The 27,952-nt window shown below is 43.2% G+C and overlaps 1 protein-coding gene across 6 annotated transcripts; it reads left to right on the forward strand.

Annotated features, from left to right (window-relative positions):
• Positions 1-27,817, forward strand: ERCC5 (ERCC excision repair 5, endonuclease). Of its 6 annotated transcripts, XM_086330538.1 has the most exons (16): positions 1-518; positions 5,679-5,854; positions 6,776-6,891; positions 7,280-7,366; positions 8,416-8,476; positions 12,083-12,226; positions 14,591-14,798; positions 15,125-16,243; positions 18,357-18,604; positions 18,955-19,074; positions 19,402-19,615; positions 21,268-21,412; positions 23,873-24,118; positions 24,395-24,476; positions 25,199-25,273; positions 27,134-27,817. In XM_086330538.1, the coding sequence occupies exons 1-16, from the start codon at positions 431-433 to the stop codon at positions 27,725-27,727; spliced, it is 3,723 nt and encodes a 1,240-aa protein (XP_086186664.1). In that variant the 5' UTR covers positions 1-430; the 3' UTR covers positions 27,728-27,817. The 6 variants fall into 6 exon arrangements, 5 of the variants coding, with proteins under 5 accessions (XP_086186664.1, XP_086186660.1, XP_086186663.1 ...); XM_086330534.1 differs by lacking the exon at positions 24,395-24,476 and having other exon boundaries at positions 23,873-24,073; positions 25,189-25,273; XM_086330537.1 differs by lacking the exon at positions 24,395-24,476 and having other exon boundaries at positions 23,873-24,073.
• Positions 27,818-27,952: the final 135 nt, after the last annotated feature.

Raw genomic sequence — 27,952 nt, forward strand, 5'->3', positions numbered from 1 at the left:
GCCTTGCGAGACGCATTAAATAGCATCTGGGGCGCTCCGTTTCCCGTGCGTGTACGCCTGAACTTGAGGAGATTGGAGTTTTCGTAGGAAGTTTTTCTGGCTGTTAAATCTTGCCTGCGCCGGCCCCTCACCCTGGTCGTCCGTTAAGAGTGCTAAACGTTTGGGCCAGAGCGCTGGAGGAGACGAGGACTTGCCCCTCAGCGTCGCCAGTTTTCTCTGGTCCCGTTTTTCTTCCGCAAGGCCGTGTCAGTTTCTGGAAACTGCCCATTTCGACGGGGCCGGTTTTTCCTAGACAGCTGCGGGCTCTTAATTTTCCGTCTTTCCGAGTAGAAGCCGAGAGTGCTCTTCCTGGGCCCGGGACGGCGGTGCAGCCGGGCGGGGAAGACTTGGAGTGAAAAGCCGCCCGCGACGCCGAGGACGCAGCTCCCTCATGGGAGTTCAGGGGCTCTGGAAGCTGTTGGAATGCTCCGGGCGGCAGATCAGCCCTGAGACGCTGGAGGGGAAGATCCTTGCCGTGGGTATCCTTTACGCGGCGTCGGCGCTGGGGATGCTCGGTGGACGCCAGGGTTTGTTTGTTTTAATGGAAGGATAACTGCTTTACAGAACTGTGGTGTTTTCTGTCAGACATGAACGTGAGACGCCAGGGCTTTTTGCTCTCAGTTTTCCTGGGGCGCAGAGCGGCGTTGGAGGGGCAGCCCGGGGCAGTCTCACGCCGGGGGGAGTAGATATAGGATCTTCCTCTGGACGCTTCCTAAGTGTCTCATTTCCTCCCGCTTTGCAGTCACAGCTGCCTGGACTGGAGTCTTAGGCCCAGCGCTCTACGCCTCTCTACAGTTCTTTCATCTGGGAAGTGGAGGTGATAACAGTCTCTACACACACAGCTGGTGGGAGGAATAAAGGGAATATTAAAATGAAAGGAGTTTAGAAATAGTGTCTGGCCCTGTTAATATTGCAAATTCTGAAGGTGTTATTCTGGCTGGGAGATCAGCCTGGAGAAAACGAAGTCGACTTCCTACCAATAGTTTTGCCAGCTGTCCTGAGTCTTGCCCGTTTATATTTATGAGAGGAAGAAAAACGTGTGTGGACATGTGTTTTACGTTTTCTTTTTTTTAAAAGTAACTTACTTTTTTTTTGTTACGATTTTTGGAATAGGAAATTCGTACGTTACAACACCGCAAAGATTTCAAAAGGTGTACCGTGCGTTATTTTCCTCCCAACCTCTGTGATGGACTTGTTGGTGTGCGTGTTTGGCTGGTTTTGTCTTTAGAATTAGATGTTATTTCCTAATTACGGAAACAGGTGAAAGCTGTTTCTGAAATTTTAGTGTTTTTATTCGTTAGGCATTCTTCATTATCTGTTGGAGAAGGAAATGGCAACCCACTCCAGTGTACTTGCCTGGAGAATCCCAGGGACGGGAGCCTGGTGGGCTGCCGTCTATGGGGTCACACAGAGTCGGACACGACTGAAGTGACTTAGCAGCAGCAGCAGCTTCATTATCTTTCTGTTTTTATCTTTCTTTTTTTTTTTTTTCCTGAATGTTCTGTTCCAGAAGCTGGTGGTACCTTCCACCAGTTCCCTAAGTTGGGACGTATGACTAGGGGCTCCATGCTCTGTGGAGAAGACAGTGCTGCAGTAGTTGCTGTGGTAAATGCACTGTCAGAGGGGGTGGGGATTCAGCAGGAGGAGCCATTCATTGACTTCATTGGAGACAATTCATATGTAATGGAAGAGTGATAATGTTTTTTTAAGTAAAGCAAGACGATGATAATTATGTATTTTTTGCAATGTGGGTAATTTAAAACACATCCGTAATGAATGGTGGCTTAAAAGTTTTATGCCTGATAGCTTGTGGCAAAGGTTTGTGTTTTAAGTACACGTGCTGTGGCCGCCCTCTAGTGGTTCCTTAAACCATTGCTTCCTGAAGGTTTTCTCCGTGGAACTATTAGTATCTATCCATAGGAATGAAAGCGGTATTGTCAGGAACCCTTAAAACGTCAGCAGAAGTTTATATCAGTTTACATTCCAGCCCATGTGAGGAATTAATAGTTTGTAAAATGTATTCAGGTTTTTTGGTTTTATTTGTTAATGAAATTACCCTTGGCATACTAGGTTCATAATTTATTCTTGAATCCCTGAAATAAATTGTTTGGTCTTTTTACCATTTACAGCTGAGTGTCTTGTTTATTTATCCAATATAAATGTTTGTGTCAAATAATAAAGAATTAATAATTAAACTTTTGTCTCTTATGGACCTTAGCATTTGTAAAATACACTGAACTCTATTATTAACAAAGTATTACACTCTGTGTAGGCCCCACCTGCAATGTGGGGGGCCTGGGTTTGATTCCTGGGTTGGGAAGATCCTCTGGAGGAGGGCATGGCAACCCACTCCAGTATTCTTGCCTGGAAAATCCCTGTGGACAGAGGGGCCTGGTGGTCTTCAGTCCATGGGGTGGCACAGAGTCAGACATGACTGAGTGACTAAGCACAGCAGGTTTAGTAGCCTGTGTTTCAGAAGGTTCATGTCTAGTTCCAAAGGATAACAGAGTTGAGAGCCACCGATCTGAAATTAGATTTTCTCATTCCCTGGTAGCTCAGATGGCAAAGAATCTGCCTGCAGTGCTGGAGACTCAGGTTCAATTCCTGTGTTGGGAAGATCCCCTGAAGAAGGGAATGGCTACCCACTCCAGTATTCTTGCCTGGAGAATTCTATGGACAGAGGAGCCTGGTGGGCTACAGTCCATGAGGTGGCAAAGGGTCCGACACAACTGAGTGACTTAACACTTCATAAAATTGAATGAGTTAAGTAGAAACTTATTCCATCTAATACAGTGGTGTAGCAACCGGAACAAAGCATTTAGAAATCTTGACCCAGTACAATATAGAATTAAGCCAACACCAAATCATACTTCCAGGATGGACCCTTTAGCTGACGTCTTCTGGTCCTCACCACTGCATTCTGCTTTCACTCAGGCTACTGTAACTAGCTTAAAGCAGGTTTCCTTGTAATGATAGTTCATTCCTCACTTGGCCACTGGGGTGAGCCTTCAGTGACATCCTTCCAGTGACCGCAGATACATCTCGTCCTCTCCCTGCTCCTCTTGCACCCGCCACGTTGGCCTTGAACAGAACACATTTCTGGTCCAGGGCATTTGTGTTCGCTGTACCTCCAGCCTCACTGTCTTCTCTCATTTGCTCAGATCTGTGTTACTTCTTTGGACAGGCCTTCCCCATCTAATGTAGTCCCTGTTGACTCAGTAAAGAATCTGTTTGCAATGCAGGAGACCTGGATTTGATCCCTGGGTTGCAAAGATCCCTCTGGGGAAGGAAATGGCAACCCACTCCAGTATTCTTGCCTGGAGAATTCCATGGACAGAGGAGCCTGGTGGGCTACTGTCCATAGGGTCAAAAAGAGTAAGACATGACTGAGCAACTAACTTTCATTTTTTTCCCCCACCTAAGAGCCATTGACTCTCAATCATGTTTTTGCCCATTTACTCTGCTCTTAGTTTTTTCCTTGGCACTTACCAACAACCTAATGTATTCTATAGCTATACTTGATTTTTATTGTCTGTCTTCCCTATTAGAATTGCAAGTTTCTCAGGGGTCTGGACCCTGTCTGTTTTGTTCATGGCTTTATTTTTCACTCTTCTATCCTTAGGCTTTTGGGTATGCCTAGTAGCCCACAAATATAGGAGTGAATCTAGCTTGCTGTCCACTAGTTGGTTTATGTAGTGTTTATTCAGTTAATTGTTGATGGGCCTTGTCTTTTATGGTGGTAAGTTAGGTAATGTCATTCATACAAATATTTTAACTGCTCAGCTCATCTGATTGCAGATCTTTGTTGCCTCCTCTGTACGCTGAGAGGGAGAGCCGTGCCAGGCAGTGTGGTTTAGGCACATCACGGAGCTCACAGTCTGGACTGCTCCCCCACTAGATTGTAAACTCCATTAGCGCAAACGCTTTGTTTGGTCTAGTTATGTATCCCCGAGCGCATAGAAGCATTTCTGCTGTGAAGTCAGCAAGGTGTTTTTACACAAGTGTGGATCACTGGACGTCTTAATCTCGGCCCAAGGGCTCAGAGAGGGAGGAGCTTTTTCAGGCTGGGGAAGGAGCGTGAACACCTTGCAGGAAGGAAGGAGCTCAGTGACTCCAGGCTTCCAGAGAAGCCCAGTGGCTTGACACGAGCCAGGAGAAATGAGCAGAGGGCAGCTCATTGAGGGCTTCGCAGACCTGAATGAGCCTCAGATGATATCCTAAAGGCAAAGGGAAGCTTCCCAGGGGTTTTCACTATAGGTATGTTGGTGAACTCTAACGTAGACTTTCAAGATAGAAAGGGAGAACTGATGGGACCTGGCAGTGCTGGGTGAGGGGAAGGTATGGGGTGGCGCTCAGGGTTCTGGCTTGAGCGAATTGGACAGATGTCCACTGAAACGGGTGTGAGCAGCCTGGTGCGAAGACAGGGAGCTCTTTTTTTTTTTTTAATTTTTTTATGGATCTCAGGTTTTGCTTGTGTCAAGTCTGCAGTGACTGTGAAGCAGCAGGTAGAGATGTCAACTTGGTCATCCATTCTGGGGTCAGGAGAGCTCTGGGGCAGAGGTCCATGCCTGGAGTGCGGGGCTGTGGGGGCTGCAGTTGCAGGGGGCCAGAGGTAGCCTGGATGGACGCTGCAGACAGGAGGAAAGGAAAGGGCCTGAGAGCCACCACCGTGGAAGTGAGCACTCTGATGGTGGGCCAGGGGAGTGGGCAGAGATCCAGGGAACGCAGCAGAGGGCTGTGTCCTTCTCTTAGGAACAAATAGAAAGCAGTTAGTTAAAAAGCACTTTTTAGTGAAATTTAAAAATAGAAGATGACTCCAAGAAGAAAGCAATCAGTTGTAATCACAGCAGAAGATAACTACTCTTAACATTGTGTTGACCAAAAAGTTTGTTCCGGTTTTTGTGTAACATATTATGGAAAACCCTGAACCATCTTTTGTGTCAACCCAATATTTTGAGGTCTGAGCTTCAAGTATATTTAACATACTGCATATGTTACAAAATAGATTTATACTGTCCATACTTTTGTAACCTGTTTTATTTCTTCCTTTAATAATATTTTGTGACTGCTTTATGTGCTTAGCTTCTATTCTTAAGGGTCACTTGGATTGCAGCAAATCATGATATCATAATCTAATTTTAAAAAAAGACCAATTGGAAAACTTCCATTCTTCATATTTTCATTATTATAAACAAAACCACCTTATAAGTCACTCTGATTATAAGTCTGTGATGACTTCTTGAGGATAAGTGTGTGGAAGTGGAATTCTTACATAAAAGAGAATGTAGATTTTAAAGTGTTTTGCTATGAATTGCTAAATCGTTCTCCAAAAGAGTTGGTTAATTTACTAAAATTTCATATAGATCACTGGTTTCTTTTAAAGAAGTTCCTTTCAATTAGACTTTTTAAAGGAGACATGTGCCTGTGTAAGCTTTTACAGTTCAGGATGTAAACAGTGATGACAGGAGCCCAACTAAAGTGAACTTACTTTAGGGAGATTCCAGTAGGGCTGAACATTTTTCAGTTTCAAGTGAATTGGGATGAGTGCTCAGTTTTAATGTTTCAATAATATCAGGCATTGGGGATTTGTAAGGGGAGGGAAGGATTTGCAGAGTGTTTTCCATGAACAATTCTTCTAGATATTAGCATCTGGTTAAACCAGGCTCTTAAAGGAGTCCGCGATCGCCACGGGAACTCCATAGAAAACGCCCATCTTCTCACTTTGTTCCACCGACTCTGCAAACTCTTATTTTTCCGAATTCGTCCTATTTTTGTGTTTGATGGGGATGCTCCACTATTGAAGAAACAGACATTGGTAAGAGTTATATATATATATATTTTTTTTTTTCTTTCTGCATTCTTAGAATTTTAGTTCAAATTTTAATTGACCTAAAATTAAAATTTTCTTCTTAGAATTTTGGAAACCAAGACTTACTTTGACATATATCCAATTTAATTCAACTTTTAAAAATTTATCATAAACAGATAATTTCTTTTCAAAGAAAGTTACCTCTGAAAACATTGTATAACATGAGTGCAATAATATTTAATGTTTAATAAAACTATTAAAGTTAACAGTAGTTATAGTAAAGAGTTTTCCCTTTGGATTATCTTCTTAAGTGTTCTACAGTTAAACTTACACAGTATTGTATAGCAACTATATCAAAAAGAAAAAGAATGTTTTGATAGTCTTGCCTTATATTTAACTGTAAGCTCAGAGACTATTTCCTTTTCCCCTGTTTAGAAATTTCTTACAAGGTATATCTGTACATTTTAGGATTTCCTTTGACATCATTTTGGATATGGAAGGGCAGAGTTACATATAAGTAATGTGTTTTTATAAAAACTAATACCAGAAATTGGCTTTGACCTAACAGTAGCATTTTAAAGACTAGTTAATTGATGTAATAATCCCTTTAGGGAAGCATTTACTTAATTATATAGTATTAAGTTTAGGCTTCTTGGGAACATTAAAGGACATTTAAAAGAAACAAAGTAATGGTTTCCCAAATACATTGTATAATAATTCATTAAGTAATACTTAGAAACTCTGGCTGTCCTTTACACAACAAAAACCTGAAGCTATTCACTTGTACACTAATTAGGAGAAAACACTAAAACAGCTATAATCTGAAAACTCAGAAGACAAACCAAATTCCATGGAGAAAAAAGCCACAGAATTGTTTTTAATATACTAATACCCCAAAATAAAATCCTATATTCTTTCTTCTCACAGGCTAAGAGAAGGCATAAAAAGGACTTGGCCACCAGTGACTCCAAAACAACTACAGAGAAGCTTTTGAAAACATTTTTGAAAAGACAGGTTATCAAAACCGCCTTAAAAAGCAAAAGGCAAGCAGAGAATTACATTCATTTCAAAGATGAGCATTTTTTATGTTTGCACTGAATTCTGTGATTCCCTTTCTCTAATAAGAGGACTCAATGGAATGTCCATTTGACTGAGTGAACTGAGGTGACAGTTCTCTGATCTTTGAGAATCAGCTTTGACAGTGAGAAGGAAAAGTTGCCAGGTTGCATGGCTTGTATGTTTTACTCTCCTAACAGTTTTCTTCATGCCAAGACCAGGTTCCCTCTTTCTGGAGGCAAGCAGGCCAGCAAGGCAGAACCCATACCCTGGTTTCCCCTTCTCAGCTGGGTTTGTGTGTTCAATGGGGAATATTACTGACTCTCAAAATACTGTTTCCTATCATCTCTGGTGAAGCCTCTGTGTACTTTTCAGGGAGGAAGCTCTTCCCAGTCTTACTCAAGTTCAGAGAGAAGATGACATCTATGCTTTGCCACCTTTACAAGAGAAAGAGAAAAACAGGTAAATGTTTTAACTATTTAAAAATGTCATTGCTGCATTCAGACAGATTTAAACCTTTATGTTTTACTTAAATGATAAGGTGTGTTGGATTAATGCATCTGCAATACACATTCTTGACACTTAGATTGGTTTTCAAAGGCTGCATCTTCTATTGACTCCCTTAGTGGTTTGTGGTGGTTTCCTTTCTTCATCCTCAGGAGCCTGTGTTAGCTTGTTCATTTAGAGTTTATGGAGACGTGGATTCTGGTTTTTCTGACTCTTTGTTGACACCTACCGTCTCAACCTGCTTCTCAGCCTGGCATTTTCTCTCTCACCATCACTGAAGTCTGCACACACGATGTCCTCCCTGTTAAATCCAGTGGCTGCTTTGCAATTCTCAGGCTGATGTAGTGCCCATATGGTCCTGTTCTCTGGGGACCTCTCTGGTCGCTCTTCCTCCTGCTGGCTGATAATCCTCAGCGGCTTCTCTGGTTGAAGTGCAGGTGGAGGGCCGGTTTGTCCCCCCCGCCCCAACCCCGACCACCCCCATTCCTTTCCCAGGGCTCCTGTGAGGCCACACAGCTTTTGAATCCCCGCTGCCGCCATCACCGTGTTTCGAGGTTACTGGTCTGGCTTCCGAACTTCTGTCTCCATCTCTGATCTTACCCTTTTGGAGGAACTCCTATCAGGCCCAGTTTCTGATTTGTAGTGTAGAACCTGTTAAAACTCAAATCTGATACTGTAGTGTCCTTGCTTAAAACATGTTCTAGTTTCTTCTTTTTTCTCCAAGCAATGTAATTGCGAGAGAATTCAGAAAGCTCCTGCAGTGAGGTGACTCTTAATTGCCCCTTTGGCAACCTGCTCTGCTCTGGTGGTGGAAGATGTTAGATCTTGCTATGATCGCTCCCTTACAGGTGTCCCTACCATATGGTGAGACCAAAGATGGCGCAGTTCTTGCCATCTTATTCACCACTGTAGCTTCTGTAACTAGCAGTGCCTTGCACTCAAGAAATATTTTTGTGAGTCATCATTAAATCATAGGTATTATAAATGGTGTGTTTGACTTTCAGTTCAGAAGAGGAGGATGAAAAAGAATGGCAAGAAAGGATGAGTCAGAAACAGGCATTACAGGTATTTAAATAATTTTTGAATGCAGAATTTATTCTATTATTAGTATTTGAAATGAATAACATGAAAATGAATGCTTTTAATGAGTAGTATGGACTTATGAATGTTCTTGATAAGAAAGACAGATAGTACCTTATTTGTTGTGTGTATATATATATGTGTGCATCATATATAAAATATACACATGCTCACAAACATATATGGAATTATGCATATCTAGGTATCCAAAATAAGCCATCTTTCTTTTTTAACCAGCCAGTAAATGAATATAATAATTAATGCTCATATAACAATAAAGGAAAGCACGTCGCCCATGAATAACTTCTAGTAGCATTTTGCTGTATGTTAGTGCCCTCCCACCCTGTATGGTTGCGTATCTGTGTGTGTGTCTGGAAATGCGTGTGTGTTTCAAGGGTGCATGGGTACGTACGCATTTATGAAGATGTATGTTGCTGCACAGGCTGTAGCTATCTATTGCTGTATAACTTAGTGCTGTGACGACTGTCTTTTATTATCATCTTCTTCGCTGATCTGGGGGTTGATGAGCGCAGGGGGAAGTTCCCTTGAGCGTCTCCTGTGTGGGTGCAGTCAGGCTGGAGCTGGGACTGGAGTCCCTCCAGGCCTCCTTCCTGCATGCCCCGCTGTTGATGCTGGCAGTCCGTCAGAACCCCGCCTGTGTGTCCTGAGCTCGGGCACAGCGGCGCTGGGTTCCCAGGGCAGGAGCCCAGGAGGAAGTGACTGCTGGGCCTGTGCTGCCCTTTCTGACAGCCTTGGGGGATGTGCAGCCTCCTGTCCACGGTGTGCAGTTCACTGGCTGCCGGGTAAGGTCAGCACCTACTGGATGGGAGGGGAATTCATCCAGAAAAGAGAGTCAGAGAACCTGTGGACATGTTCTATCATCTAATGACTAGCATGCTTACAAATTGAACTTGTGCTGTGGATACATGTTTTTGAAATTTCCTGCAAGTTTCTCACAATAGCAGGTAACATTCTTTGATTCCCTTGTCTGTTTATAATAATATTTTAGTATGTCTGTTAGAAGACTTTTGATAAAATTGCAAGGTTCTTCAGCTCATGAAAATACTGCCTTATTAACACAGCAAGAAAGCACAGACTTGGTGAAGACCAGGGACCCTGTGGGCAGAGACCCCTGCAGTTAAGTCTGGGCTCCATTGCTCACTAGTTTTGAGATCTTAGATGCAACTTAGCTTCTCCATGGTGCTTTTTTTTTTTTTTAATTTTTGATGCCTTCCCTGTAGGAGTGATGAGATCATTCTTGAGGGAGAACACTGGAAGCTCTGAATAAAATGACTGGCATGTTTTAAGTGCTTGCTGGTCTACAGACACATAGCACACATACATACAAGAAAGCAAACTATTACTTTGTCTCCTTTACTAATGAAGAGTTTTAAAGTACTTTCAGTAATCAAGTTAAATTTAGAAAAGTTTTATACTTTTGTGTGTCTGTGAAATTTCTCACGGTTAATTTCACTTTTGGTTTTAGAAAGTGAAAGTTGCACAGTTGTGTCCGACTGTTTGCGACCCCATGGACTGTAGCCTTCCTGGCTCCTCTGTGCTCTTGTCCTAGAATTCTCTAGGCAAGAATACTGGAGTGGGTTGCCATTTCCTTCTCCAGGGAATCTTCCCAACCCAGGGATCAAACCCAGGTAAAGAATTGCAGGCAGATTCTTTACAAACTGAGCCACTAGGTTAAAAGCAACACAAAATGTATCTAACTAAAGCAGTTATAAGTATTATTTAAATTCGTAAGGCTCATCTCTGCCTCAGGGACTTTGCACTTGCTGTCCCTTCAGCCTTGGATGCTCTTCCCTGAGTAGATTTCTGGTGTCTTTCATGTCTCTGCTCACAGGTCATTATTACTATTTTTTTACTTTTTATTTTGCACTGGGCTAGAGCCGATTAACATTGTTGTGATAGTGTCAGGCGAATACAGGTCGTTTTTTGTGGAGTCTTTCCTATTTATCAAATATTTTTTTCTCTTTCTATTCTTCTAATCAACTCTATCAGATTAACTTGCTTTGTTTTCTCATCATTATCTTGTTCATTTATTTGTTTATCATGTGTTTTCTTCTTCTAAGAATAGAAGTTTATCTGGCATGATCTCTAAAGTACTTTAAACACCTGGAACAGTACATGGTATATTAGAGATGCCTAGTAAGTATTTCTTTTTTCTTTTGAATTAATGAATGTTGTTGTTCATTCACTCAGTCCTGTCCGACTCTTTGTGACCCCATGGACTGCAGCACACCAGGCCTCCCTGTCCATCACCATCTCCCAGAGCTTGCTCAAACTCATGTCCATTGAGTCAGTAATGCCATCCAACCATCTCATCCTCTGTCATCTCCTTCTTCTCCTACCTTCAGTCTTTCCCAGCATTAGGGTCTTTTCCAGTGAGTCGGTTCTTTGCATCAGGTGGCCAAAGTATTGGAGCTTCAGCCTCAGCATCAATCCCTCCAGTGGATATTTTGGATTGATTTCCTTTAGGATTGACTGGTTTGATCTCCTTGCAGTCCAAGGGACTCTCAAGAGTCTTCTCCAACACCACAGTTCAAAAGCATCAATTCTTGGTGCTCAGCCTTCTTTATGGCCCAACTCTCAGATCCATACATGACTACTGGAAAAACCATAGCTTTGACTAGATAGACCTTTGTCGGCAAAGTAATATCTCTGCTTTTTAATATTCTGTCTAGGTTTGTCATAGCTTTTCTTCCAAGGAGCAAGCATCTTTTAATTTCATGGTTGCAGTCACCATCTGCAGTGATTTTGGAGCCCAAGAAAATAGGCTCTCATTGTTTCCATTGTTTCTCCATCTATTTGCCATGAAGTGATGGGACCAGATGCCATGATCTTAGTTTTTGAATGTTGAGTTTTAAGCCAGGTTTTTCATTCTTTCAGCTTCATCAAGAAGCTCTTTACTTCCTCTTCGCTTTTTGCCTTAAGGGTAGTATCATCTGCATATCTGAGGTTATTGATATTTGTCCCAGCAATCTTAATTCCAGCTTGTGCTTCATCCACCCTGGCCTTTCATGTGATGTACTCTGCATATAAGTTAAATAAACAGGGTGACAGTATACAGCCTTGACACATTCCTTTCCCAATTTTGAACCAGTATGTTGTTCCACATAGGGTTCTAACTGATGCTTCTTGACCTGTATACAGGTTTCTCAGGAGGCAGGTATGGTGGTCTGATACTCCCATCTCTTTAAGAATTTTCCACAGTTCCTTGTTATCCACACAGTCAAAGGCTTTAGCATCAATGAAGCAAAAGTAGATACGTTTTTGGAATTCTCTTGCTTTTTCTATAATTCAACAGATGTTGGCAATTTGATCTCTGATTCCTCTGCCTTTTCTAAATCCAGCTTGAACATCTGGAAGTTCTCGGTTCATGTACTGTTGAATGAGTAAATGGATGTATTCCCTCACCTGTCCGTTCACTTTAATGCCTGTTGCAGATATGTATAACTGTATTTAGCCTACTGTAGATTATGTAGAACTCTGTATACAAGCACACACACAAAGTCTGGCATGGTGAGTAGAGTTAAGTGTATAAAATGTAAATGTCATGGTGTTATGTTTCACTCTTTACAGGAAGAGTTCTTTCAGAATCCTCATGCAGTTGACATTGAGTCTGAAGATTTCAACAGCCTGCCCCTTGAAGTAAAGCATGAAATCTTGACTGATATGAAGGAATTTACTAAGCGGAGAAGAACATTATTTGAAGCGATGCCAGAGGTGAAATATACAATAGCATGTTAATGTGTACAGTTAAGAGTGTCAGCAAAATTTTTTGTTAAAATAAGAGAATATTGATAAACATTACAGGATCTGTTGTTTTCAGTAAACAGTCTTTGCATATCTCTGTGATCCTGTGAAACATCATTTTGTATAAGTTGGCACTTACAGACACTTACCGAAGACCTCTTGACTTTCCACCAAGACCAAGTCTTGTCTCCTGCTCTGTGTTCTCACAGGTCCCTTTGGTATCTCTTTAGATTCTTAGCTCCCAGATGTGCCTACCTTGTGCACTTCTGTATTTTCAGCGCTTAGCTCAGTATTTTTCACATAGTAGGTGCTCAGTAGTTCAGTCCTTAAGTTAGTTCATGAAAATTATTTTAATCCATCATATACATTGTAGAATATTTGCAGTAATATAGAACCTAATCACAGTGGAGAAGTTTGTTCTAACTTGAAATTCCAGGTATCTGTTCCTCTGAAGGCTAGAAGTGTAGTCTTCCCTCTTCCTCTTTCCTCTTCCCTCTTCCTGGACCAGGAATTGAACCACTCCCGTCTTCCCTTTTCCTCTTTCTGGATGGTGGTAACAGGGAATTCAGTGGTAAATTCCTCAGCTTGGAGCCTCTGATGGTGGCTCTGCAGCTGCAGAAATGGGAAGTGGGGCAGCGCGTGGAATCGGGTTCTGTTGAGTGTGTTCCCTGGTCTCACTGCACCATCGTCACTGTGTTTAGCTGGTGAGTGAGTCTCGTTTTCCTTCCTACTGCTACAACCTGTTCTTTCTAATATCATTCTCCGTTAACTTTACCTATAAATTTTGTAATATTGCTAATGAATGGATGTGGGGCTTTATTTTTTTCTACAGACTTTGGAACGTTTCTTAGATTGATAAGAAAAATATGAAAAAGGCAGGAGCTGTTTCTTTTCCCATCATTCCTTTCTGCTTTTCCATGAAGCACATGAATGTAGGAAAATGCCAAGGTGTACAGAAATAATGTACAAAGGACAGAAGTAACTTTATTTTCACCTCTGGGGAGGGATGAATCCGTGCTCAGTTTATCAACCAAGCATTTTTAAAAAATAATTTTTATGTATTTATTTTTGGCTGCACTGGGTCTTGTTGCTTTGCATGGGTGTTTCTCTAGCTGTGGTGCGTGGAGAACTACTCTTTGTTGCAGTGCATGGGCTTCTCAATGCGGTGGCTTCTCTTGTTGGGAGCATGGGCTCTAGGGCGAGCAGGCTCAGTAGTTGTGGCTCCTGGGTGCTAGAGCACGGGCTCAGTAGTTGTGGGGCATGGGCTTAGTTGTTCCACAGGCTGTGGGATCTTCCTGGACCAGGGATTAAACCAGTCTCTCCTGCATTGGCAGGTGGCTTCTTGACTCCTGAGCCACCAGGGAAGCCTTCTGAAGCCCTCAGTCAAGCGTTCTATTTCTTGAGTGTGAAAGGACCTCTGGCTTGTCTTTGAGGAAATAGAATTTTGATTATGTAAACAACAGTGTATCAGATGGGAGAAAAAGAGTCAGTCCCAATGCCTTGCTCCATTTTTTCTCTTTCTGCCAACGTGGAGCCTCTGGGCTGGGTTGGCCAGGGTAGAATGGTGCACAGCCCATTGGATCTGTCATCCTGGTAGCTGAGGGAAGTCCTGAGTCACATAGGTTGGACCTTTGCACTGTCTGTACATTAGGCAAATGCAATATTGGTAATAGTAATGTTGGTGAGATATGAGTGATCATCATAATCTTGGTAATAAGCTAGTATAAGGCTTAGCAACCTGGCTTTGACCCAGATCTGCCATGTAACTAACCACACGGTTCTAGAGAGGTTATTTAAACTGTTTAACTCTCAGGTTGTTCATTTGTAGGATGGAGGTAATGACTCTGTCTCCTTGGTGATTGAGTATAAAATGGGATAATGTATGTTAAAACTCTTAGAAGAATGCCTTACTCAGGAGATGCGCTGTAAATGTTAAGTATTATTAATAACTGACTACAATGATTTATTGTGTGTCTTTTGTGGACCAGGGACCAGCAGTTCACTTGCATTTTAAAAAACTGTCTGTTAAGCCACAGTCAACATTTCAGACTCCCTGGTGTGCATCCCACGTTCGATAAATGTTTTTTGAGTAAATAACTGAATCATAAACAGGATTCATGATTTCTTTTCTTTTGCCCAGTTCTTTTTGTTTGAAAGATTACTCTTTAACAAGGCAATTATGGCTTTCCCCTACTGTTCACATTTTACTTTTCTAGTGTAAAAATAGCACCAATGGAAAAACTCAGTTATCTCCTTTGGGGAAAAGGGTGGAAATATGGAAATACTATCTGTATTTAATGTATGAAATCATTCTGTTTATTTATTTTATTTTAGGAGTCCAATGACTTTTCACAGTACCAGCTAAAAGGCTTGCTTAAAAAAAACTATCTAAACCAACACATAGAAAACGTCGAGAAGGAAATGAATCAACAACATTCAGGGCAAATCCAAAGGCAGTATGAAGATGAAGGAGGCTTTCTGAAGGAGGTGGAGTCCAGGAGAGTGGTCTCTGAGGACACTTCCCACTACATCTTGATAAAAGGTACCACACACCATCACTTACTTGATGGTTAAAACCCAAAAGTATGTCGCGTCTCTGAATTCTATAAACTCCCACCTGCAGATAACATGAATGAAGGCCTACTTAATTTATTAACTATAAGTATTATTAATGTGATGATCTATACAACCATTAATGTATTAACTAGTACTGTACCAACCCACTGTAAAATTAATTAATCCCTAGTTTCTGGTTGAATGAGAATTTATAACTTCATCATGAGAACAAGTATATTTGTACTCGTCTAACTAGAAGCATGCTGTCGCCCTGTAGAACTACCTACTGACACTGTTTTAATTTTTCTCAAGGTGTTCAAGCTAAGAAAGCCACAGAAGCGGATTCAGAGCCCCTTCCTTCTTGCAGCGAAAAGCATAGTGGGGCTTTAGACACGAAGTCACCTCCGTGTGAAAAACTGAAGCCAAAGAAAGAGCCCGACGCCTCCCCTCCCTCCCCGCGAACCTTGCTGGCCATGCAGGCTGCCCTGCTGGGCAGTAGCTCAGAAGACGAGCTGGAGGGCAAGCATCGCAGGCCGTGCGATGTGAAGAGCCCACCTGCTCCTGCCCCTGAGGGTTCTGTGTCCCCGCTGACCCTCTTGGCCATTCAGAGAGCTCTCGATGACGACGATGAAGATCTGAAATTGCATGCTAGTGTGCAGACAGAGGGAGCAGGCAGGAGAAAACCAAGACCGCTGGTGAGCAGTTCTGATGAGGAAGCTGTGGAAGAACCTGAAGTAAGAGATGGAGACAGAGAGCTGTTGACAGAAGCGCCTCGTGCTGCCAGTGTGACCCTCACAGAGGAGCATGTGATGAAAAAGAGTGATGAAAAAGAGCAGACAGACTCAGCTCCTTTACTGCGGACTGTCTTTTGTCAAGGCAGCGAGTCTAGCTTTCCAAAAGAACAGATGCCATCTATGCATGCGTTGAAGGAACCCTTTCAACCCAGTGCTGAGTCTACAGCTCAGGATGGAAAAGATCTGGTTCCTTTAGAAAGCACCGTGGTGCCACACGGGGATGCGCCTGGGCTCCCGGGGGAACCAGAGCAGATACCAACACCTCCGACAAGTCCAAGTTCTGTGTCAAGGAGTGGGACATACACCAGAGTGCCCGAGCCACAGCAGGCTCTTCCACCCGAGAGTAAACGTGCTGCCTCTGTTCTCTCAAGTGATGACGAAACAGAACCTGAAAAAAATCCTGCCCCTGACGTCGTTGGCACCGCCAGTTTGCAAGAATCGAGTAACACCCTGAGTGTCGCTATAGACACAGTAAGTGACTTAGGAAATGAGGCACCTAGCAGTGCCCCAGAGCATGAGAATTTCTTGAAAACCATCCAAGAACATGAGTCCGTTGGATCTGCAGGCCAGGGTTTGATTTCGGTGCCAGAGTCCATGGAACCAACAGAAGTAGACTCCGAAGACAGTGAATCCGACGGTAGGTGCTTGCGCTTTCCTAAGAGATAAAGAAACGCAGGCTTTCACACCTGAGCATGGTCCAGGTCCACATTGTTCAGCTGATGAACTAGAGACCCAGAAAGGTCAAGTGGCTTTGCCACGGACACATAGCTCATAATGCAATCTTGACCTTTCCTGGTAGCTACTCTTTTTGTTGTATTTAGGTTAGGGAGGAAGTGCCCTAGTTGGAGAAGGTAAAGGTGAGTTTCCCTTTAATTTTTTAGTTTTTTGTTTTGAAATAATTAGAAAGTTGGAAATGTTGGAAAAACTTCAAAACCTTCTATTTCCCTCACCTAGAGCCTCATTACTGGCATTTTACCACATTGGTTTTTCATATCTCTCTATCTCTCTCTCTATATACATGTTCAGTTCAATTAAGTTGTTCAGTCGTGTCTGACTCTTCACGACCCCATGGACTGCAGCCCACCAGGCTCCCCCATCCATGGGATTTTCCAGGCAAGAGTACTGGAGTGGGGTGCCATTGCCTTCTCCGCCAGGCCTCCCTGTCCATCACCAACTCCTGGAGTCCACCCAGACCCATGTCCATTGAGTTGGTGATGCCATCCAACCATCTCATCCTCTGTCATCCCCTTCTCTTCCTGCCCTCAATCTTTCCCAGAATCAGAGTCTTTTCAAATGAGTCAGCTCTGCATCAGGTGGCCAAAGTACTGGAGTTTCAGCTTCAACATCAGTCCTTCCAATGAACACCCAGGACTGATCTCCTTTAGGGTGGACTGGTTGGATCTCCTTGCGGTCCAAGGGACTCTCAAGAGTCTTCTCCAACACCATAGTTCAAAAGCATCAATTCTTCGGCACTCAGCTTTCTTTACAGTCCAACTCTCACATCCATACATGACTACTGGAAAAACCATAGCCTTGACTAGACGGACCTTTGTTGACAAAGTAATGTCTCTGCTTTTTAGTATGTACACATGTATATTATATATCTATACACATTTATGTACATTCAAACCTTATTTTTCACAGATTTCATATTTGTGAAATTGCCTACTCACTAAAATTTATTTCTTAGCTCAGAATCTGTCCTCACAGTGGTGTCTTTGTAGTCATCTGCAGACATGCAGAATGACCAAAAACTTGAGTGACCACACTGTTCCAGCTGAGGTTGAGTGGGAGACACTCCGCCTTCTTGGTTCCGCTCCCCTGCAGAGGTGACCAGAGGGTGGAGACTGGTGCAGCGTAGACCAGGAAGCTCCAGCTCTGGGGCCATCAGATGGGACTGGAATCCCAACCCCCGCACCTGTTCATGGGGCCGTGCAAACGCCTTTGAACTCACACGCATGTCTGTACTTCCTCTCCAGCGTCACAGCTCTCACTCCATGCTCTGACCTCTTTGTAATCTCCCTGGCTGACAGTGAAGGACCTTCCCCTGTCTTCAGTGTATTTACGTATTGGCTCATTCTCCATAACCGCCTCCTGGTCTCCCTGGCCGCCTCCTTGGAGGACGGCTGTCTCCTTGGCCCCAGGCCCCATCCCCCAGCCCTGAGAGCCTCAGGCCCTCTGTCTTGAGTATGTCCTCAGACCCAGCCTCCTCCACCTAAAGTGGAGGAAGGGAATTAATCCATAAATGCTTTTTAAAGAGAAGAAGAAATATTGAGAGAGGGAAGGGACGTGGAAGACAAACAGCTGTTTCTCCCGTCTTTCTCCAGGGCTCTTTTTCTAAGTCACAGCTTTTTTCTTTGCTGTGTTCATAGTGAAACAGCTTAAAAACGTTTTCAACAACCTCCATAATTGTGTACATACCCTGATAGTTCTTTTTTAATTTTAAAGCAATATTAGTTAACTTAGAGAACATTTTTGTATAAAGCAGATGTCTAAGTATTGAAATCTCAGTTCCTAATTTCAAAGACAGTGCCAGTATATCTAGTTGAAGAGGCTTATTTTGAAGTTACAGACACTTATTACTAAATCTAATAATAATATACTATGGTCATGTTATGTGTTTTCTGTTACTTTTAGGTCGTTCCTTTTTAGGGTAAAACACTTTTCAGGATTCTTTTGTAAAGCTCTTGATTTCAGGATAACTTTAATACTTCACTTGTAGACAAAATGACCACATTATTTTGATACAGGAAGTTTCATTGAAGTGCAGAGTATAAATAGCAATGATGAACTTCAAGCTGAGTTACAGGAAGCTTCTAGACCTCCCTCTGGACAAAGTGAGGAGGAACCGACAGGAACTGAGAAGGAAGAAGCCACTGGTGACTCCGAGGGCCTCCCAAGAGAGATTTCTGAGAGTGAGGCCGTGGCTACTGAAAAACACGGAGAGACTGAGAAAGATGCAGAGGATTCGCTCCATGAGTGGCAAGACATTGATCTGGTAATAACGTGATGTCGCGCTTTCACTCATTGCTAAGGAAGCCAAGTTAAGTAGCGTTCGAGTTTCCCATGAATTGCAGGTTGAATCCTCACTAGCTGCTCATATTCATCTTCTTGCTCCTCCTGACGGCTCCTTTCTCGCTAGGTTGCTGGCTGGGATAGTGCCCGTTCCCCGTGTGAGGTAGTGGGGGAACTCTAAAGGTTTTACAGACTTGCTCAGAAACCCAAGTGGAAAGCTTCGTAAGGAGAAACAGCTTATTGGTAACTTTAGACTAAATGCAGACTTTTTTAGAACCAGTGAACTTAACTGGGTTATTAGTGTAATTGTCTACAAATGAAATTATTTTACAGGATGAGCTGGAAGCTCTGGAGAGCAACCTCTTAACCCAGCAGAATACACTGAAATCTCAAAAACAGCAGCAAGAGCGGGTGGCCGCTACTGTGACGGGGCAGATGTTCTTGGAAAGCCAGGTGGGTGAACAGCCGGGGCCTCCTTGAAAAATACCTGCCATGCCTCTACTGAATCAGACCTCCCGACGGAACGTGCACGGAATGACACGTTTAGGCACGGCCTCCACTTTAAGGGCATGGCTCCCACTTCCGGGTGATGGCCCCCACCTCTGGGGCACGGCCCTCACTTCCAGGGGATGGCTCCCACTTCCGGGTGACGGCCTCCACTTCCGGGGCATGGCCTCCACTTTTAGGGCATGGCTCCCACTTCCGGGGGACGGCCTCCATTTCCGGGGGGAGGCCGGGTACCGCTCCTCCGCAGGGCTCATGGAGTGTCTCACTCTTCAGGAACTGCTCCGCCTCTTCGGCATCCCCTACATCGAGGCTCCCATGGAAGCAGAGGCTCAGTGCGCCATCCTGGATCTGACCGACCAGACTTCCGGAACCATCACCGACGACAGTGATATTTGGCTGTTCGGGGCACGGCACGTCTACAAAAACTTTTTCAATAAAAACAAGTTTGTAGAATATTACCAGTATGTGGACTTTCACAACCAATTAGGTAAGACTTCAGACTACGATTAGTTTTTGAAATTTACCTTAGGAATTTATATTATTAATTCTTTCTTTCCAAGGGACTAGTTGGTGTATTGATAGAAATGGTAGGGGGAGACCAGATTTGATCCCTGGGTTGGAAAGATCCCCTGGAGAGGGAAATGGCAACCCACTCCAGTGTTCTTGCCTGGAGTATGCCATAAACAGGAACCCGGAGGGCTACAGTCCATGGAGTTGCAAAGAGTTGGACACGAGTGAGTGGCCAACGCTTTCACCTACATGTTTTCCTATGATGATCATTTGCTTCTGTAGAATAGGATTTTATTGCTTTATTTTAGTTGCACAGGGTCTTTGCAGAAAGCTAAGTGCAGGCTTTCTCTAGTTAAGGTGACTGGGGGCTACTGTTCACTGTAGTGCGTGGGCTTCTCATTGCGGTGGCTTCTCTTACTTCAGAGCACAGGCTCTAAATGCACGGGCTTCAGAGTTGTGGCTTCTGGGCTTAGTTGCTGTGCAGCATGTGAGATCTTCCCAGACCAGGGATCAAACTCATGTCCCCTGCATTGGCAGACAGGTTCTTATCCACCATACTACCAGGGAAGTCCAGAATAGGATTGTAAATTCAGAATGAAGAAATTAAAGCCCTTGTCGTGTTTAGATGTTTTCTGCAGTTTTAGTCATCAGACCTGGTTACACTTGATTAGTTACCTGCACTCTCCAGAGTAAACCGGAGGTGGCAGAGAGGGGAGGCAGGTACGAGTCACTCCCTCCGGAATCATGAGCCTCAGGGTCCTGTGTTATTTCTGGCAGTGATCCCTTATCCTCCCATCCCTTCAGCAAATACACACTGAGTGATTCCTATATGCCAGTTGTTGTTCTCGGCATTGGGAAGTGGGGAAACAGCAGAGAATAAAACAGTCCAGCAGAAGACACAGATGATTAAAAAACACATAAATCATAATTTGACAGTGGTGTGAGCCAAATAGAAAAATAAAGCCACCAAAGAGAGGCAAGAGTGTTCTCCAGTCACACTTGTTTGTGGTCAAACAAGGCTTTACTAATCGTACCTTTGTGGCTGGAGCTAAAGGAGAAAGGAAGCAGGAGCTATAGGGACCTTGGGGTGAGCATGTCAGACAGAGGGGCTGGCATGTGCAAAGGCCTGGAGGCAGAAAGAAGCCTGCTTGGCATGTTCTAAAGATGCATGGAGGTGGTTTCAGGCTAAATTTTGTCTCCCTAGAATTCATGCATATAGAGTGGACTTGCCTTGTATGAGGAGGCGGAACAGTAAGGAGCAGGTTGGGGGACAGTGAAGATCTGGGCCTGACTGTGTTGTTTCTGAGATGCCCATGTGACGTCCTGATGGACACTTGATTATGTGTGGCTGTGGTTTAGAGGAGAGGTCTCGGAGAGAGCTGCATTTGGGGGTCACAGGTTATGGGGCATTGAGAATTGTGAGGATGAATGAAACTTTAAAAATCCTAATGCAATGTCATTTACAAAAAAGAATCCTATTTCAAATAATGAAACATATCTTTGGACATTGGATGAGGATATACACACACGTATATTATCATTATAAGAAAATAGTTATAAATCTTATGTAGTAAATGTTTATAAAACAAAAGATGTAAAAATATGTAATAATAATTTTTACTCTTACAGGATTGGACCGGAACAAATTAATAAATTTGGCCTATTTACTTGGAAGTGATTATACAGAAGGAATACCAACTGTGGGTTGTGTTACCGCCATGGAAATTCTCAACGAATTCCCTGGACACGGCCTGGAACCACTCCGAAAATTCTCGTAAGTCCTTTTTTAATTTCTTTACTTCCGGTGTTTATATATAAACACCCAAATTAAACAGGACTATTACTTACATCATGAACTGTCACAGTTCATTCTTCATTGGAAAAGAAGGAGGAGGTAATGGTTGGGGTTCTAAAGTTTGTTTTCCCTTTTCTAGAGTTTGAGGAAATCAGAGAAGATTCTGTTTAGATTATGTTTTTTATCTGAGCTAAAGGATACGTAGCTAGTCCTGTAGGATTTCCTGGGAGCGTAGAAGTTACCATTTCATTCCTTCACGTATTTTTTGAGTAGCCATTATGTGCCAGTGTGCTGGGCTGGAATAGAAAGATGGCCGAGTCACAGGCTGTGCACTTAGGAGCTGCCGCATGCTGGGGCCAGGGGAAGCGTGCGTGTACTGGTGCTTCTGTGTCTGAGCGTGCAGAGGGAGATCGGCCAGACCGGAGAGTGGGAATATATGTCTTAGCTCGTCAATGGCAGATAGAAAAGGGCATGGAAAGGGTGAAGTGCAGGAAGACAGAGTGTCTCCTTGCTTTTTTCTCTGCTTTCCCTTCTACCCAGACCCTGATCGATCACTCCCCACTAAAGCAGAGCTACTCCGAGTCTACGGGCTGAATTCAGCCCAGCTGTGTATGGTTTGACCTACATAGTATGTTCTTCTTTCATTTGGAGTTGGCTACCTGCATTGAAATTGGGGGAGAATTCACAGAAAATTTTGGAGGAAGGGAAACGAGACCAGAAAGTGCCGAGTCCAGATTCCCAAATAGTCCTAAAACACAGAAGAGCAATTCCACTCCACTGGGTTGGTCAGGGCACGAACCCTTCGGTTTTATATCACAGTCACTGCCACTTGCTGTTGTCCCCCTGGAGCTCAGCTGGTGGGCAGGTCATCATGTTTGTGTTCAGTGCCTGGGCCGCTTGCTTTAAGGAGGGGTGATCCTTTTGGCTTGATGGGTTTGCTGTGCTGCTGTTCCTAGTGGCAGTCATGATTACTGTGTCGAAGGTGAAAATTCACAGCCAGTAGGAGAGACATAGCGGTATTCTCCCGTTGCCCTCTTGGACAGTATTATAGAACTGATGAAGATGGATCTTTTGTTTTTTTTTCCTTTTCACATTTTGATCCTGCACAAAGACTGCGGTTGGCCTTTCTTAGCACTAGAGGGCGCTGCTGCCTTGGTGAGGGGCCGCACTGACGGAGACCGAGTCTGTCAGTTCCTAGGACTCAGTATTGAAGCAGTGATTATGAGTTTTTTAGGTTCCATTGAATATATTGGAAAGGGTTATATTTATGTTTTTTTTTAATTTTCATGCTACTTATTTATCCTAACTATATAAAATTTTCTGGCTGTTGGCTGCATTACAAACTACCTTAAGTCTCAGTGACTTCATGCAGCAGTAGTCACAGATTTTGCTCATGAATCTGCAGTTTAATCAGGCTGCATGGGGATATCTTGGCTGATTCCAGGTGTGTCAGGGGCACCTGAGCTGGGCCACTTGAGATGGCCCGCTCCTAGCTGGTGAGTGGAGCTGTCAGCAGAGCTCAGCCAGCAGTGTGGACCGGGGGCCTGGACCCTCTCCATTGGACTCCCTCACAGCATGTCGGCAGCTTTCAAGGCAAACAGTCTAGAGACAAAAGAGACAGAAAGTGGAGACTGCAGTCTCTGAAGGCCCGGCAGAGTCACTTCCTTGGCCACAGAGCTTGCCTGGCTCAAGGGGAGGAACATGGAACCCTACTTCTTGTTGGGCGGAGGGGCCAACATGGGCTGTAACCCACCACAATGATTTGTACTCACAATGGAAAAATTGAATAAGGAATAAAACATAAAGAAAATTGATAGCTGTATCCTCACTTAGGACATTGCCTAGCACAGAATAAAGAAATAGCTGTTAGTGTTTTATTATTGTAAATACCACCCCCCCCATGAACTTTTTCTCTCTTTCTCCACAGATGTGTATTTTTCCCAGTACTGGGATCATATTTGATGTAGAGTTGTATTCTGCATTTTTAAAATTTGACAGTCTTCATGGTATTTTTACATTTTATTAAATATTTTTGGGTTCCTTATTGTAGTTGACTTGAAGTAAATAATACAGATACATTACTTCAACTTGGGCTTTCCTGGTGGCTCAGCTCGTAAAGAATCCACCTGCCAATGATGGAGATGCAAGAGACGCAGGTTCGAACCCTGGGTTGGGAAGATCCCCTGGAGAAGGAAATGGCGACCCACTCCAGTATTCCTGCCTGGAAAATTCCATGGATAGAGGAGCCTGGTAGGCTCAGATCATGGGATTGCAGAGTCTGACACGACCAAGTGCACGCATGTGCATACATTATTTCATTTTACCACTGGGAAAGACACAGAGGAGTTGTGGCTAAACTTTAAGTTTAGCTCTTTGTCTGTGGTTCATCAGCTACAAGGTCTCACTGCTTCATGAAGACTGGTTTCCTTTGCCTTGTAGAGAGTGGTGGCATGAAGCCCAGGAGAATAAGAAGATAAGGCCGAATCCATATGACACCAAAGTGAAAAAAAAGTTGCGCAAGTTGCAACTCACACCTGGCTTCCCTAACCCGGCCGTGGCGGACGCTTACCTCAAGCCTGTGGTGGACGAGTCCAAGGGGTCGTTTCTGTGGGGCAAACCCGACCTCGACAAGATCAGAGAGTATCCTTTCTCTTCCTCAGACACAGGGAACATCAAGGCAAATGTGTGTGTTGGTTTAAAACCTACGAAACATGAACTTGGATCACTTTTTTCTTAATATTGCTTGAGCTAAGATGCTCCTTTCCATTCCTTTCTCTCCATTTTTTTTTTTTTTGTGGTTAAGTACACATAACATAAAACGTTACCATTTTAATGATCTTAAGTGTACTGTTCAGCGATTATGACATACTTTCCCATTATTGTGTAACCGTTATCACCATTCACCCCCATATTAGTCTTCTCATCTTCTGAAACTAAAGCTCTGTACCTAGTAAACACGAGCCCCCCGTCAACCTCCCGACCCTGGCCACCGCCATCTGCTTTCTGTTTCTGTGGCTTTGACCACTCCATGTATGTTCATCACGTAAGTTACACCATACTGTATAGATCTCCTCATGACTGGCTTATTTCATTTGCATAATATCCTCAAGGTTCATCTAACTGTAGTATGTGGCAGACTCTCCTTCCTTTTTAAGACTGAATACTGTTCCATTGTATGTAATATCACATTCTGTTTATCCATTCATCTGTCGACGGACACTTGGGTCCCTTCCATTTTTTAGTTATTGTAAATCATCTCTTTAGTTTTAAGGAAGATCTTTATTTGAAATAAATAGTGATACGCAATCATATTTAAGTGTTTATTCTGAAAGAATAGAAAAGATGATTAGGTTTGTTCTTTTTATTACTGTTCTTTTCTGCATATTTAAATAATCACCTGGATAGATATTTTAAAGTTTGCAGTAGTATTAATCTAACTACATCTTTTTCTCTCAAAGAAATATATGTATGATATCAGAAGTTTGTTTTTATCCTAGATTAGCCTTTTTTTTCACAGTCACTAGTCTTGGGTGTCCTAAAATGAGAGTTGGATATCTTTTATCTTAGAGAATATTTATAAGAACATACTGCCATTATGTTGGAGTAATTTGTTATCTTCTTTTACCATTTTAATCTTTATAAATATGAAAATCTTTGGAGATACGCGAAGTGGAGTCAAGGGTGGGTTTTTTGGACCTTTTTACTTATCACTTGTAAATATCTTTAAAAACAGTATAAGCCTTAACTGCCTGCATATTTTGTCAGCGGTATTTTGGCTGGAACAGGACGAAGACAGATGAATCTCTGTTTCCTGTGTTAAAGCAACTGAATGTCCATCAGGTAATTGTGACAGCTCTTTTCCTAAGTTCAGGATAGTGAGTAAAATTAGGAAGGCTGTGATGGCCAGCTGTTAAAGGCCTGTTACTTTTACTTTGTGGGGCTTCCCTGGTGGCTCAGACAGTAAGGAATCTGCCTGCAATGCAAGAGACCTGGGTTCGATCCCTAGGTCAGGAAGATCCCCTGGTGAGGAGAACGGCTACCCGTTCCAGCATTCTTGCCATGGACAGAGGAGCCTGGCAGGCTACAGTCCATGGGGTCGCAAAGAGTCAGACAGGACAAAGCGACTGTAGAAAGAGGCCTCTGTATGGCCCTCAGTTCCCTTGGGCAGGGAACAGCATCTTGTTTCATCCACGAGTGTGTTCCTGCCCACACAAGAACCTCCGCTCACCCAAGAGACAGCCCACGAAATGTACATACAGGTAAATCATTCTGCAGATTTCAGGCCAAATCCTGCAAGATACATGTTCAGATTAAATCCTTTTCAGTTAGGTCGGGTTAACCTTGAAAAAAAGAAAACGCAAAGCTGAAGTAGACCGCCTTTCCAGAAAGTTTCGTGTTGTTTGGTGACTTTCTGTGCTGATCGCCTTGTATGCCCACCAACAAGAAAGCTAGTTGGCTTAGTAACTGATTACTGCTTAATTTCAGATAAATTTTGTTGTAATACTGTTCTCCGTTTTCATTGTAGAAGTTAATATAAGTTTATTTCTACGAAATTAGAAAGTGGAAAAAATGAATTAAAATTACTCGTTGTTTGCTTCCTCCACCATAGAGGTTAATATTTAGGTCTGTTTTCTCTTATTTTTCTCCTCCTTCCCACATATATTTGTCACCAGACATAATTGCAATTTGATACAAATAATACCTCCACTCATTGGTTAGGGTAAGTTTTTTTGTGCGTGTGTTTTGCATAGCTTTCATTTTGAATGACCAGATTACATCATTTCATCAAAGAGATTTAACTTAATTGGCTCACTTCCCATCAGATCAGATCAGATCAGTCGCTCAGTCGTGTCTGACTCTTTGCGACCCCATGAATCGCAGCACGCCAGGCCTCCCTGTCCATCACCAACTCCCGGAGTTCACTCAGACTCACGTCCATCGAGTCAGTGACGCCATCCAGCCATCTCATCCTCTGTCATCCCCTTCTCCTCCTGCCCCCAATGCCTCCCAGCATCAGAGTCTTTTCACTTCCCATAGTGGACCTTAAATTTTCAGATTTTCGCATGGAATGCTGTGATGGACATCAGGCATATAACTTTTCTCAAACAACTATTTTTAAGGAATGACTTCCTGAAAGTGGAGTTTTAGAACAAAAGTCAAGAATATTTCTTACGACTTTTAATATATAATACTGTGAAGTTGCTTCCTAAAGGTATCACGGTGACAGTGTTTTTAAAAGGAAAGAATAGAATTTAGAAACAGACTCCATGATATCGTGTTGCTATAAAAGAAGATGATTTTGTCCCTAAAAATATTTAACTCTCTTTGAATGCTGACAAAGGGATTTCTTACTTGATATGTGGGCAGAAGGATTAGTTGACAGAGCTGGCACTTTCAAGTATGATGTTGAAAGAAGAATGTACTGCCAGCATTCATTTGGGAGAGATGGACTTTTTGTTTTTGCATTCTCTCCCCTTTTAAAAAAATGTATTTATTTTTAATTGGAGGATAATTGCTTTACAGTGTTATGTTGGGTTTTTGCCATACATCAACATGAATCAGCTGTAGGCTTACCCTTTTGAAAAAGGATGAATTAGTATTTTCTGAAAGAGTCATCCAGTGCCACTAATAATAAGGTGGAATTCTTTGGTTTGTAAAGTTTACTTCCTTGTCTGATCGAATATTATTTCATTTTTTTAGACACAGCTCCGAATTGATTCTTTCTTTAGATTAGCCCAACAGGAGAAACAGGAGGCTAAGGGTATTAAGAGCCAGAGACTTAACAGAGCTGTGACATGTATGCTGAGAAAAGAAAGAGAAGAAGCAGCCAGTGAAGTAGAAGCAGCTTCTGTTGCCATGGAGAAAGAGTCTGAGTTCCTTGATGAGGCAAAAGGAAAAACCCAGAAGAGAGGCACAGCAAATAGATGGAAAGAGCCATCCAGCCCGAAAAGAAAGAGGCTTTCGGATTCTAAAGGAGGGAACGAAAGTGGTGGGTTTTTGGGGGAGGCCTACCTCTCGCAGTCATCCGAGGCCTCTTCAGGTGAGGATGCGGAGTACTTCCCTGCGATGGGCGTGCAAAGGCTGAAAGCGCCCGGGGTGTCCAGAGCCCGCTCGTCAGCTGCACAGAGCGCAGCACAGCCTGCTTCCCGGAGGGACGGCGGGACCACCACGAGCAGCTCCAGCGACGACGATGATGGGGGGAGGGCGAAGCCCGTGCTGGTGACCGCCAGGCCTGTGTTTGGGAAGAAAAAGGGGAGGCGCAGAAGCACGAGAGGAAGGAAGTGGAAAACCTAACCCATGCAGCCTCTGTGATTGGGCACAGCTTAACGTTTTGTGATGAATTTGTTGTGGGGAAATAATAAAATTCACAGTATTTGCACAGTCTTTGTTGTGTGGCTTTTAAAAATATGGACGTTGAACTGGACAGTTACTTGTTTTCTTTAATATGTTACCGTTTTCTAGTGTTTTCCACTTCACTGAATATTTCTTTATATACAGGCCTCATCTGTTCACGTTTCT

This window comes from Bos grunniens, chromosome 12 (genome assembly GCF_055505025.1).
Source record: "Bos grunniens cultivar Pamir isolate PY7600 chromosome 12, Bosgru_T2T1.0, whole genome shotgun sequence".
NCBI lineage: Eukaryota > Metazoa > Chordata > Mammalia > Artiodactyla > Bovidae > Bos > Bos grunniens.

Bases quoted from the DNA above. Each gene is read 5' to 3' on its own strand.
- ERCC5 (XM_086330538.1), top strand. From the start codon at position 431: ATGGGAGTTCAGGGGCTCTGGAAGCTGTTGGAATGCTCCGGGCGGCAG. The intron at 19,616-21,267 runs GTAAGACTTCAG...TTACTCTTACAG, and splicing joins GGACTTTCACAACCAATTAG to GATTGGACCGGAACAAATTA. The intron at 24,477-25,198 runs GTAAGTTACACC...ATATTTTGTCAG, and splicing joins ACTCCATGTATGTTCATCAC to CGGTATTTTGGCTGGAACAG.